This window comes from Oreochromis niloticus, linkage group LG7, assembly GCF_001858045.2.
Source record: "Oreochromis niloticus isolate F11D_XX linkage group LG7, O_niloticus_UMD_NMBU, whole genome shotgun sequence".
Lineage (NCBI taxonomy): Eukaryota > Metazoa > Chordata > Actinopteri > Cichliformes > Cichlidae > Oreochromis > Oreochromis niloticus.
Window position 1 is genome coordinate 4,416,953 of NC_031972.2, and position 13,726 is coordinate 4,430,678.

A 13,726-nucleotide genomic window follows, 5' to 3' on the forward strand; every position below is an offset into this window, starting at 1 on the left:
GATAAAACAGAAAAACATGAAGGAGATTTTCCTGGCCTGGGTTTTTATAGAGGTTAACCTTATAAATATTGTGCAGTAGAACAAAAACAGCTGTGCCGTCCTCTGGCACAGCTGGCTGCCATCAGAGCCCGCGGGCACGTCAATGCAACCCCCTCTGGCCTCTGCTCCGTGACTGCTGGGTGACCCTACGTCAGGGGCTCTTCCCAGGACGGTGGCACGGTTGCCCCTCTGATAGTCCTCCTTGGGTTCATACTCTGGGGCCTCTGGATGTCTGGGACCTAGATCTCCTCCATACCTGTCTTATGCCCTGGGGGATAGGGCTGTCGCTCCTGACAGGGGATTTCTTTAAATCACCCTGCCGTTCTTTGTTCAGCTGAGACACCTGAGTTAGAAAACACACAAACACTGCAGATTTTCTCACTCGCAAGGGCAGTCATGGACGCACACCTGACCTGCGCCTCATGACTGTCTGCGTCTTTTATTTATACAAGTCTGTGTGTGTGTGTCTGTGTGTACAAAGAGCACAGAGTTATTCTAAGAACTGAGAGCTGAAGTTCCCCTTTTCTAAATCTGTATGTTCTAGAACAGAAAGAGGAAGCTGTAAGTTGTTTATCACAGAAGAGTTCATGTCAAAAGTTATTAGGTGAAAAGTCACGTAGACATGTGCTTAATGATCAATAAAAGAATACATTTCATGTTAGCTGATCACAAAATACACGATTTTCCTTTGACAGCTCCTCACACTCCCCTAGCACAGGGGTCTGCAACCTTTAACATCCAAAGACCCATTTGGACCCAGTTTCCACAGAAAAGAAAACACTGGGAGCCGCAAATACTTTTTGACATCTAAAATGAAGATAACACTGTTATTGCTTTTTACCTTTATGCTTTGTATAAACACCTCAAGTGTGTTGCTAATGAAATCCATGAAGTTCTACAGAGAAAATGAAAATTTATTTATGTAATGAACACATTTTGAACTCTTAAAAAATATAATAAAAAAGAAAGACACCCAGTTGAAGGTCTCTTTTAAATTAATTAAAAAGCTGAACTTAAATTATTCGTATACTAAACAAAAATTGTAGTGAGCCTTCACCCTTATATCATCATGGGATTTCGTTGCCTGTAGTGGAGCCTTGACCTGAATTTTAAAAAAAAAAATTTTAAATTTTAAAAATCACTCAACTGCTAAAAAAAAAAAAAAGAAAAAGAAATATTTGCAAAATAGCTGCATAAATATTTATTTTACGTGGTTAATGTGTGTGGCAGGGCGTGGTCTGCAGTGCCGCTGCCGGGGAGGCAGAATGGGACAATATTTTGTCCCATTCATAAATTTATAAATGGGGGGGCACAGAGCCTTTCTATGAAAAGGGAAAAAAAAAAAAAAAGAATGGACAGGTTTTTGACGGGGCTCCCACACGAACGCAAAGCAGGAGATGAAGCATCGCCAAATATGTTTCCAAACCAATTTCCTTCCAAGCCAAAGACTAGAAAATATGGTGAAGCATATCTTCCGTTTGGCTTACTGCGGTCAAGTGAGCCCTCACTTACGAAGTCACAGTCAAGCTAGCCGCCCCGCCAGCCGCACCTAAAATGTGGTTGCACTACTCTTACGTATATTACGGTACGGATGAAGACCGGCTAAGAAACGCAGTCTTTTGTGTCCTGACACTATATTACTTTACAATCCACTCCCAAATTTGGTTCATCTCCACTTTTCACCCCATGATCCACAGCCAAAATTGCTGTACAATTCAGAGAAAATTAACAATAAAATTTAACCAATATACAGTACTGTACTTTTATATAATCTTCATTTTTGACCTCAGATTACAGGAAAACTGTAAGAGGTGACGCAGATATTTCACCGGATTCTGACTCTAGGCCATCTCCACTCTTCATCCTGTCATCCACAGACAAATTTACTGTACGGTTTTTGAGAAAAGTGATAGTAAACTTTACCCAAATTACTCTACTGTACTCTATATATTCCCATCTTTCACCTCAGATTACAGGAAAACTGTAAGAGGTGACGCAGATATTTCACTGGATTCTGACTCTAGGCCATCTCCACTCTTCACCCTGTGATCCACAGCCGAATTTACTGTACGGTTTTCCTGAAAATTGATAGTAAATTTTGCACTATTTACTGTACTGTACTCTATATATTCCCATCTTTGACCTCAGATTACAGGAAAACTGTAAGAGGTGACGCAGATATTTCACTGGATTCTGACTCTAGGTGACCCCCACTCTTCACCCTGTCATCCACACACAAGTTTACTGTACGGTTTTTGAGAAAAGTGATAGTAAACTTTGCACATTTTACTCTACTGTACTCTATATATTCAAATCTTTGACCTCAGATTACAGGAAAAGTATAAGAGGTGACACTGATATCTCACTGGATTCTGACTCTAGGTGACCCCCACTCTTCACCCTGTCATCCACAGACAAATTTACTGTACGGTTTTCCTGAAAATTGATAGTAAACTTTGCACATTTTACTCTACTGTACTCTATATATTCCCATCTTTGACCTCAGATTACAGGAAAACTGTAAGAGGTGACGCAGATATTTCACTGGATTCTGACTCTGGGTGACCCCCACTCTTCACCCTGTCATCCAGAGCCAAATTTACTGTACGGTTTTCCTGAAAATTGATAGTAAACTTTGCACATTTTACTCTACTGTACTCTATATATTCCCATCTTTGACCTCAGATTACAGGAAAACTGTAAGAGGTGACGCAGATATTTCACTGGATTCTGACTCTGGGTGACCCCCACTCTTCACCCTGTCATCCACAGACAAATTTACTGTACGGTTTTTGAGAAAAGTGATAGTAAACTTTGCACTATTTACTGTACTGTACTATATATATTCCCATCTTTGACCTCAGATTACAGGAAAACTGTAAGAGGTGACGCAGATATTTCACTGGATTCTGACTCTAGGTGACCCCCACTCTTCACCCTGTCATCCACAGACAAGTTTACTGTACGGTTTTTGAGAAAATTGATAGTAAACTTTGCACTATTTACTGTACTGTACTATATATATTCCCATCTTTGACCTCAGATTACAGGAAAACTGTAAGAGGTGACGCAGATATTTCACCGGATTCTGACTCTGGGTGACGCCCACTCTTCACCCTGTCATCCACAGACAAATTTACTGTACGGTTTTTGAGAAAAGTGATAGTAAACTTTACCCAAATTACTCTACTGTACTCTATATATTCCCATCTTTCACCTCAGATTACAGGAAAACTGTAAGAGGTGACGCAGATATTTCACTGGATTCTGACTGTGGGTGACCCCCACTTTTCACCCTGTGATCCACAGCCGAATTTACTGTACAGTTTTCCTGAAAAGTGATAGTAAACTTTACCCAAATTACTCTACTGTACTCTATATATTCCCATCTTTCACCTCAGATTACAGGAAAACTGTAAGAGGTGACGCAGATATTTCACTGGATTCTGACTCTAGGCCATCTCCACTCTTCACCCTGTGATCCACAGCCGAATTTACTGTACGGTTTTCCTGAAAATTGATAGTAAACTTTGCACTATTTACTGTACTGTACTATATATATTCCCATCTTTGACCTCAGATTACAGGAAAACTGTAAGAGGTGACGCAGATATTTCACTGGATTCTGACTCTGGGTGACCCCCACTCTTCACCCTGTCATCCAGAGCCAAATTTACTGTACGGTTTTCCTGAAAATTGATAGTAAACTTTGCACATTTTACTCTACTGTACTCTATATATTCCCATCTTTCACCTCAGATTACAGGAAAACTGTAAGAGGTGACGCAGATATTTCACTGGATTCTGACTCTGGGTGACCCCCACTCTTCACCCTGTCATCCACAGACAAATTTACTGTACGGTTTTCCAGAAAAGTGATAGTAAACTTTGCACATTTTACTCTACTATACTCTATATATTCAAATCTTTGACCTCAGATTACAGGAAAAGTATAAGAGGTGACACTGATATCTCACTGGATTCTGACTCTAGGTGACCCCCACTCGACACCCTGTCATCCACAGCCGAATTTACTGTACGGTTTTTGAGAAAAGTGATAGTAAACTTTGCACTATTTACTGTACTGTACGATATATATTCCCATCTTTGACCTCAGATTACAGGAAAACTGTAAGAGGTGACGCAGATATTTCACTGGATTCTGACTCTAGGCCATCTCCACTCTTCACCCTGTGATCCACAGCCGAATTTACTGTACGGTTTTCCTGAAAATTGATAGTAAACTTTGCACTATTTACTGTACTGTACTATATATATTCCCATCTTTGACCTCAGATTACAGGAAAACTGTAAGAGGTGACGCAGATATTTCACTGGATTCTGACTGTGGGTGACCCCCACTCTTCACCCTGTCATCCACAGACAAATTTACTGTACGGTTTTTGAGAAAAGTGATAGTAAACTTTGCACTATTTACTGTACTGTACTATATATATTCCCATCTTTGACCTCAGATTACAGGAAAACTGTAAGAGGTGACGCAGATATTTCACTGGATTCTGACTCTAGGTGACCCCCACTCTTCACCCTGTCATCCACAGACAAGTTTACTGTACGGTTTTTGAGAAAATTGATAGTAAACTTTGCACTATTTACTGTACTGTACTATATATATTCCCATCTTTGACCTCAGATTACAGGAAAACTGTAAGAGGTGACGCAGATATTTCACCGGATTCTGACTCTGGGTGACGCCCACTCTTCACCCTGTCATCCACAGACAAATTTACTGTACGGTTTTTGAGAAAAGTGATAGTAAACTTTACCCAAATTACTCTACTGTACTCTATATATTCCCATCTTTCACCTCAGATTACAGGAAAACTGTAAGAGGTGACGCAGATATTTCACTGGATTCTGACTGTGGGTGACCCCCACTTTTCACCCTGTGATCCACAGCCGAATTTACTGTACAGTTTTCCTGAAAAGTGATAGTAAACTTTACCCAAATTACTCTACTGTACTCTATATATTCCCATCTTTGACCTCAGATTACAGGAAAACTGTAAGAGGTGACGCAGATATTTCACTGGATTCTGACTCTAGGCCATCTCCACTCTTCACCCTGTGATCCACAGCCGAATTTACTGTACGGTTTTCCTGAAAATTGATAGTAAACTTTGCACTATTTACTGTACTGTACTATATATATTCCCATCTTTGACCTCAGATTACAGGAAAACTGTAAGAGGTGACGCAGATATTTCACTGGATTCTGACTCTGGGTGACCCCCACTCTTCACCCTGTCATCCAGAGCCAAATTTACTGTACGGTTTTCCTGAAAATTGATAGTAAACTTTGCACATTTTACTCTACTGTACTCTATATATTCCCATCTTTCACCTCAGATTACAGGAAAACTGTAAGAGGTGACGCAGATATTTCACTGGATTCTGACTCTGGGTGACCCCCACTCTTCACCCTGTCATCCACAGACAAATTTACTGTACGGTTTTCCAGAAAAGTGATAGTAAACTTTGCACATTTTACTCTACTATACTCTATATATTCAAATCTTTGACCTCAGATTACAGGAAAAGTATAAGAGGTGACACTGATATCTCACTGGATTCTGACTCTAGGTGACCCCCACTCGACACCCTGTCATCCACAGCCGAATTTACTGTACGGTTTTTGAGAAAAGTGATAGTAAACTTTGCACTATTTACTGTACTGTACGATATATATTCCCATCTTTGACCTCAGATTACAGGAAAACTGTAAGAGGTGACGCAGATATTTCACTGGATTCTGACTCTAGGCCATCTCCACTCTTCACCCTGTGATCCACAGCCAAATTTACTGTACGGTTTTTGAGAAAATTGATAGTAAACTTTGCACAATGTACTCTACTGTACTCTATATATTCCCATCTTTCACCTCAGATTACAGGAAAACTGTAAGAGGTGATGCAGATATTTCACTGGATTCTGACTCTAGGTGACCCCCACTCGACACCCTGTCATCCACAGCCGAATTTACTGTACGGTTTTTGAGAAAAGTGATAGTAAACTTTGCACTATTTACTGTACTGTACGATATATATTCCCATCTTTGACCTCAGATTACAGGAAAACTGTAAGAGGTGACGCAGATATTTCACTGGATTCTGACTCTAGGCCATCTCCACTCTTCACCCTGTCATCCACAGCCGAATTTACTGTACGGTTTTTGAGAAAAGTGATAGTAAACTTTGCACTATTTACTGTACTGTACTATATATATTCCCATCTTTGACCTCAGATTACAGGAAAACTGTAAGAGGTGACGCAGATATTTCACTGGATTCTGACTCTGGGTGACCTCCACTCTTCACCCTGTGATCCACACCCAAATTTACTGTACGGTTTTCCAGTAAATCAATAGTGAACTTTACCCAAATTACTGTACTGTTTTCTGATTAAATTAAATCCTAATCTATTACTGAACAAAATGAGTTCATTCAAGTATTTACTTAACTACAAGAAATTCTTTCCACACAAAATTTAAATTTTCAAAACATTCACACACCACCTCAAGTAGCAACTTTAGTTTTAGACATTATTTATTCAGCGCTTAATTACAACAATATCCACCTCAAGGCACTTTACATAATAACTTAAACCTTACAATAACACATACAGAGAAACACCCAACAATCATATGACCCCCTATGAGCAAGCACTTTAGCGACAGTGGGAAGGAAAAACTCCCTTCTAACAGGAAGAAACCTCCAGCAGAACCAGGCTCAGGGAGGGGCGGCCATCTGCTGTGACCGGTTGGGGTGAGAAATTACATTTCTCATATTACAGATTTCTCAGATTACTATTATACATTTTTGATATATTGTTATTCATTATCTGTCATCACACAAATCAACACAAAAAATCAAAAAGGAAATACTTAAAATACGTGCTCAAAGCAAGAATGTTATACATATTGTGTTTTACACATGTGTTCCTCAAAACACCAATAATAACTATAAGCAGATTATTCTAGTACCTTTCACTGCATGTGGAATTAGGTTACACAAAGCACACACTTCCACTCTGTCTTCTGAGCGCTGCTGAGCTGTTCATTTGTCATGTCCAGGCATTCAGAATGGAACCAGCAGTTGCAGTTATCACACTGGATCTGTAAACAAATAACATATGAGTTTTCATAAACACATGAAGTAAATAATTCTATGATTTCATAAATTACAATCCTTAACAACACAGAGTCAAATACTTTGTGGTAGATAACATAAAACTATTTTTAAAAACACTATACCCAGTCAGTGATGGAGGGTCCTGGATTGGGTGGTTTCGCTGTTGCACACATGGCACAGTTGGTGTCACTGTCAAATACTAAAACATAAAATATATATATATATGTTAGTGTCAATCAGTTTGACACAAACAAATATGTCCACTTGAAAAAGAGATTACACACCTGAGGCCTCAAGTATTGTCTGTGCAAATGTCCTTCGTGCCTGGGCCATCTCTTTTTTTGTCGTCAAAAATGTCATTTCTGGTTTATTTGGGAATGCTTCCATTACTGCTTTGGCCATCTGAAATGAAAACAAAAAATAAAATTTAATTGAAAACATCTGCAAATGTTACACTTCCTATTTAAATAGTTTAACCTTTTGAGATTATTTTAACTTATCTTCTTATCTAATTTTACAGAACAATATTATTGCTTTAATGTGGTAACATACCATGATGACCATTACTCCGCAGCTAGAACCATCACGTTGAAATGGATGTGTCAGTACTCCTCCTCGAAGTCTCACATTCACCCAGTCTGTTTTGTTGTAGCATGTCCTTCTCATTTTGAAGTATTCACTGTGTGAACATAATGTACATGACATTTATATAGAAATGAAAGATAAAAGTCACACAGAAAAAGAACATTCTCTACTTTTTCATAAATCACATAGACACATATAATACATATCAATGTGTTTTTAATGGCGTATCAGAAAGCCCTGTGCTCTAGATTATGTTACATGAAGTATCAAAAATAATAACATGTTCTTTGAAATCTACAAATGTTAACTGTGTCAAATGTCTCACTGCTTAAACACTGTCAGGGTATTTTTATTATTTAAAATTACATATGTGTGTAATTTTGAAGTAATTTTTTAAAATTCTTTAAAGAACTGATAACCATGGATTTTATTACACTTTCATCTACAACCATATGTTCACCTATAGAAAAAGACATCCTCTGTCCTCCTGTCACTTTTCTAATGGCATTACAGAGTACCTAATATTTTATGTTATTATTATATACATGTAATAACGCATAATTACCGGAATCTTTTGGCTGCACGGTCAGACTCTTCCTGCTCCAAAGAGTTTCTTGAAGGATCGACCAAATACAGACAGCTGTCATCTGCATTTATGTACTGCGATAGATATATAAATTTAAAAAGTACATAAATTATGAAGAATGTTTTATTGAAACAAACTTTTTTTTCACAGAAATGCTGCTTGTACTAACCAGAAACTTCCAGTGTATATTTCCAATGTTCACAAAGGATAAAATGGCTCGATAGTTGTCAAAGTTCACCTGTGACATATTAGGAATTACTTACAAATTTGCAACAATACTTTTTCATTTATATCAAGAGATTGATAAAATTTAAAAAACTGAATTCTAGAATATATGAAATAAAAATTTACCTTGGACAAGCTTTGTCTCCTGATTAGTTCTCTCTCTCCATAGAGGATCACACCGCTCGTGTAGTGGTTCATAATGTAGATATTATTCCCCAGATTCAGCCGAATGGCCCAGTGGTGCAGGAGACTTTCAATGACCTGAGGAGTATAATAAATAAACTTTTATTACTTTGTAAACATGATAAATTTTTTGAATACAAAGGTTAATAAAGAGTTTTTTACTTAGGTATACTCAGTATTCAGTCATGAGGATATGCCTGGAATGTAGATCTAAAGCAGTACTTACTGAATGTGTAGGGAACAACTAATGTTCTGCCCCAGCTTTAACGTTATCCTTATGCAGTACTTTTGGGGGGAAGGCGGGTTAATACCTGGATTACATACCTCTCCAACAAGCCAGCTGTGTGGTCTAAGGGTCAGGAACTCACTGTGATGTATGACAAAGTTGTTACCTCTAATCTGAGATGGGACCACAGAAACAACAACTTCCGTTTCCTGTTGTTTCCACAAATATGCGACCTGTGTTTCAACAACACAATAGTAACTAAATAAAGTTCTAAAAATTCTTCTTAGGAGAGGTTTTAAATGTAATTTTTAAAAGTATTTTATGTACCTGACGCAACAACACGAAAACATCTCCAAATTTGACATAGATTTTAATGTAATTTATTTGAGATGTTAAACTACAATAAGAAGTTAAAAATTGAGTCAGTTACTGTTGTTCTTGTAAAATTAAGGCCAGTAACTTGTAAATGTTACATTATTGTTGGACTGACATTTGTCATTTTTCTGTGATCTGTAATTTTCATTCATCAACCATACATATAATAAAATCTAATATATAATTACAAAAATATGTACTAACAAACTTGGTTTTTCAAACACATGACATAGTTTTTGAATTAGAGTTTGTTGTGAACATCACCTGTGATGCAGTGTCCTTTGTTAGACCGGTTGTGTTTCTCTCAAGGTGCTCTGTCCTTTCCAGTGTAGATGGAGAATCCTCTGGCCCCTCGATTTGTGGGTTGAATTTAAAAGAAATATTTGTTACTGCTGTGATCATTTAAGTAATGTTTTATTAAGGAAAACATGGCATTACCTTTTGCATGAATTACACGTTATTAATGCTGATATATTTCACATAATACTAACTAAGTGCGGTGTTTGTTGGCTTACAAAATCATAACAAATGAAGAAGAACAACATAGCCTGAATGTATTTAATGACTGCTACTTTTTGTGGCCTAATTTTATTGCACAATTTGAAAAGGGTTATTCTATGCATCAAAGATGCTATAATTCTTCAATTTCACTTGTTATTTCATAATAATTATTTATTCATGCTGATTGTTATCATTTTTTCTAACACTAAAGATAACAATTATACTTTAAAAATGGGTGTACTCACTGTCCTCCTGACATCAGAGAGTGGCTCCAAAAGGATCTCTTTGAAGGCCCTTTCCATTTCCTTCACGGTTGGATCATCATTGTTTACCAGGTGTATTTCAAATGGAGGACTTGTGGGGTTCTTATGTTTAATGTACTTTTTGATTGTGGTGACTACAACATCAGCACAAGTTGAGACTGGAAAGTTGAATATTCCAGAGCTCACTGCTGGAATGGCAACAGATGAAAATTTGTGCTCTTCTGCACATGTCATGACATTCAAAATACCTTTAGTTAAAAGTTTCTTTGCATGGGATATCATGTGCACTGTGGGGTCATTCTGCAGACACGGGCCTACCAAATGAATCAGCTTCATGCAAGGTAGTTTGCCTGCTGTGGTAACTGCAACTTGTCCAGCCTTTAATTTGCCATTTTTGGCAATGAAGACATCACTCTCTGCTTGGATAGTACGTCCTCCAGTAGCAGACAGTGCCTTTGCAAGTCCACCCATGTGAGAGAGACTTTCGTTAGCTGCATTCACAATTGCATCCACTTTGAAGGCACATAAATCTCCTTCCATACTGTGACCGACACTTTATTAGCCATGTATGTTGCTATTTTTTGGCAAACGGCTATTTGTTCCTGGCTCTCATCCTACAAAGATAGACACATGTCAATTTTCAGAGTCATTTATGACAATAACACACAAAACATAAATGTAGACTTTAAAAACATATCTAAAAATACCTGGTTTTGACGAGCATCATGTTGTTTGTGCTGTTCCTGTTTAAAGTTTGAACAGTGGTCTTCCCTTTTATCTGTTAACAGATAACATTTTTGAATGACTTTATATAATAGAATAATAGACAATAGAATATGGTCATCAATGACACAAACTTGTTCTGATTTGAGATGTATGTAACGAGTGAGCATCTGTCCTGCTGTTGGTGTACCATACAGGCACTGATATGACTGTGTATGAGTGCCTAGTCCCCTTAAAGGACTCTGTCCAACATTACATCCCAAGTAAACAGAGGAACTATGAGAGAAAAACATGGGCAGTATGTGTCCAGCTGTACAGAGAACATGCTAGTGTACGATTGCAAACTTGCTTGCCTGCAGTCAGGGCACGCGAGCTGTGCTTAATACAGTAGGTCTCCAAAAGACAATGATCACCCTTGAAAGCTTGTTTAATTCATATGCCCTTGGCCTACAACTGCTGAAAACAAAGCTGTACATGGTGTGACCAGCAAAAAGCAAAAAACCTGAGCTTCCTCCGCACTTGTGTCACCTATGGACATGCATTGTTGTCATTAAAGTGGGGGTTCACTAAGGCCCATGCCTAGGTGTAATACATTGTCAAAAACATAAAATTTCAGGTAATCAGTTGGAATACAGTTTGATAAAACTGTATTCCACGGATGATAATTTAAATTTATAATTGATGCTTTATAAATAGTCAAAGCAGACGCTTTACCCCAGAGGACAAAAGGAGTATGGCAATTGGGAGGACATCACAAGGTTTAATTATTGAAAATAATGGGAACATGATGACTTACCTCAGTTTTCTTTTTCTTCAGTGGCAGTTCGTCACTAACGGTGACACGTACACACCTTTCCGTTTAATGCGTTTGTCTTTCCATTTCTCCATTTCCACGCGAAAAGACTGTTGATTACACATACATACTTTAGTGCTTACTTATTTATCACTCTTAATTCTACAGTCATAGCCAAATGTTTTCACTTTTTCTTAGTTTCTTGTTCTATTTGTATAAAACATCATTTCATTATTAGGAAGTTATTCATACCTTTTGTCTTGATTTTTCATGTCTGCATATTCAAGCAGGAGGGCATCATGCATTTTTGATAAATTTCCACAAAGTCATCAAGCCTTGTCAGTCTCCTTCTCTGGATACGGATTTTTTTCAAATCCCACTGGCTTTTCTCCATGATTCCTTGGGTTCTGTTGTCTTGTGTAAAATTCTTAAATGCAATAGTACATTGTTTAAGTCATATCTATGGATTGTAAATTTATATACAATTATGTTTCTTTTCACTTATTCTTCTCGCTATGATACCTGGTTCTTGGATTGCTGAATGTCACTATAGAGTTTACTGAGCTGCTGGTAAGCAGGACCAGTACCATGACGTCCAAGATCCCTAAGAAGAATACAAGTAATTCAAAAACATAATTAAAATAGATAATTCAACATTTATCACATTTACATTTATTAATAAATGACAATTTATGATAGTAATACAACAAATAAAAAATTACCGAGCATCATTGATGACCACAAAGTTGCATGTGGTAGAAGGTGATTTACCAGACCGGCAATAAATTTGGGTGCATGAAAGATGTTTCTTTCACCCTCACAGTCCAGTGTTGCATTGTCAACAATTGCCTGGAAATGGGTCTTCAAGGGGGCATTCTGAACATCAGTCTGTAAAACAGATATATATCTATATTCAGTAAGTTATCAAAGCAAAGAGAAATTAATTATATAAATGTTATTGTGGTTTAAAATATATATATATTTTAATAATTTAAATTCATTAATTCATTTGGGACATACACAAGTAAAAATTATTAATAAGATTACTTAATAAATCTTAGCTAACCTTGTAGTCCTCAGCAATCACAGTCTTTTCATCCAAATCCAGGGTCCCCCTTTTTTGCATAAGGATTTCAAGTTGTTGTAGTGTTTTGTTACGTTCCTTCCACTACAAGGACTGCCAAACACTATTGCTGCACTATGGACAACATCATCCATGTCTTTTAAGTTATCACAGCATGCAAGGAGCCCAAACACATGCATTCCAAGCCTGTAGTTCTCTGGAATGCTGGGAAAATGAACGAATGAAATCACTGTTAGTTGGGCCTTTACATTACAAATCTTGTATTCTTTTTTAATTATTGATATAAATGTACTCACTGTTTTTTACAAAGGTCCTTGGCATTTTTCATGACATGGCTCAAACATCGATGAAGAATGGGAATGTTGAATTCCTGTCTGAATGCTGGCCAGTGAGTAAGACATAGTACTTGCAGCAGATCCTCTAGACTTGTTCTGCAGAATGTCATGGAAATGGATCGAAGGAGTACTAGGGATCCATCACACATGAACATGACAGGCCTGTTGTAGGCCCGATTACCAAATGCTCTTACCAGATCAGTCTGAAAGGCCTGCAAGAAGTATGTCACAGAGGCAGTAGTGTGGTCACATGTGACATATGTAGCAACTGGAAGAGGAGAAGCACCTTGGATGGGTTTCTGACAACCAACTCATACACATAATATGGTGGCCTTCCAGCACTTTCTTTTCTTATTATACTTCCAGTGGCATCAAAGTACACAATGTCTTCTTTGCATCTTTGATGAAAAACTGACAAGGTTTTCTTAGACCATAGCATTATGCCCTTTGGATGCATCAGAATCTTCTGCAGTACATCCTTTTCAGTGTCCTGATACTGTTGAATTATCTTTTGTAAGCCAATCAGCTCGTTGGGATCTGCTCTACTGGCTTTTCTTTCAGACCATGCAATGTTTTCAAGACTTCTTTGTTGGAGCATCATCCCTGTTGCCAGATTGGATCACCTTTTGTGGCACTTTCTGTAAAGACTCCAAGTAC

The 13,726-nt window shown here is 37.7% G+C and overlaps 1 protein-coding gene across 2 annotated transcripts; it reads right to left on the reverse strand.

The window, feature by feature from the left end:
* Positions 1-6,587: 6,587 nt before the first annotated feature.
* On the reverse strand, positions 6,588-10,667 carry LOC109202801 (uncharacterized). 2 transcript variants are annotated; one of them, XM_019361092.2, is made up of 9 exons: positions 10,117-10,667; positions 9,635-9,721; positions 8,713-9,228; positions 8,531-8,599; positions 8,341-8,435; positions 7,743-7,869; positions 7,475-7,592; positions 7,313-7,395; positions 6,588-7,174 (listed from the first exon to the last, which is right to left on the reverse strand). In XM_019361092.2, exons 3-9 carry the CDS (start codon positions 8,782-8,784, stop codon positions 7,061-7,063), a joined length of 678 nt encoding a protein of 225 aa, XP_019216637.1. In that variant the 5' UTR covers positions 8,785-9,228; positions 9,635-9,721; positions 10,117-10,667; the 3' UTR covers positions 6,588-7,060. The 2 variants fall into 2 exon arrangements, with proteins under 2 accessions (XP_019216637.1, XP_019216638.1); XM_019361093.2 differs by having other exon boundaries at positions 7,313-7,389; positions 10,117-10,662.
* Between the last annotated feature and the right edge of the window lie 3,059 nt (positions 10,668-13,726).

Bases quoted from the DNA above. Each gene is read 5' to 3' on its own strand.
- LOC109202801 (XM_019361092.2), bottom strand. From the start codon at position 8,784: ATGAACCACTACACGAGCGGTGTGATCCTCTATGGAGAGAGAGAACTA. The intron at 8,436-8,530 runs GTTAGTACAAGC...TATCTATCGCAG, and splicing joins ATATACACTGGAAGTTTCTG to TACATAAATGCAGATGACAG. The intron at 7,396-7,474 runs GTGTGTAATCTC...ATATATTTTATG, and splicing joins GACAATACTTGAGGCCTCAG to TTTTAGTATTTGACAGTGAC.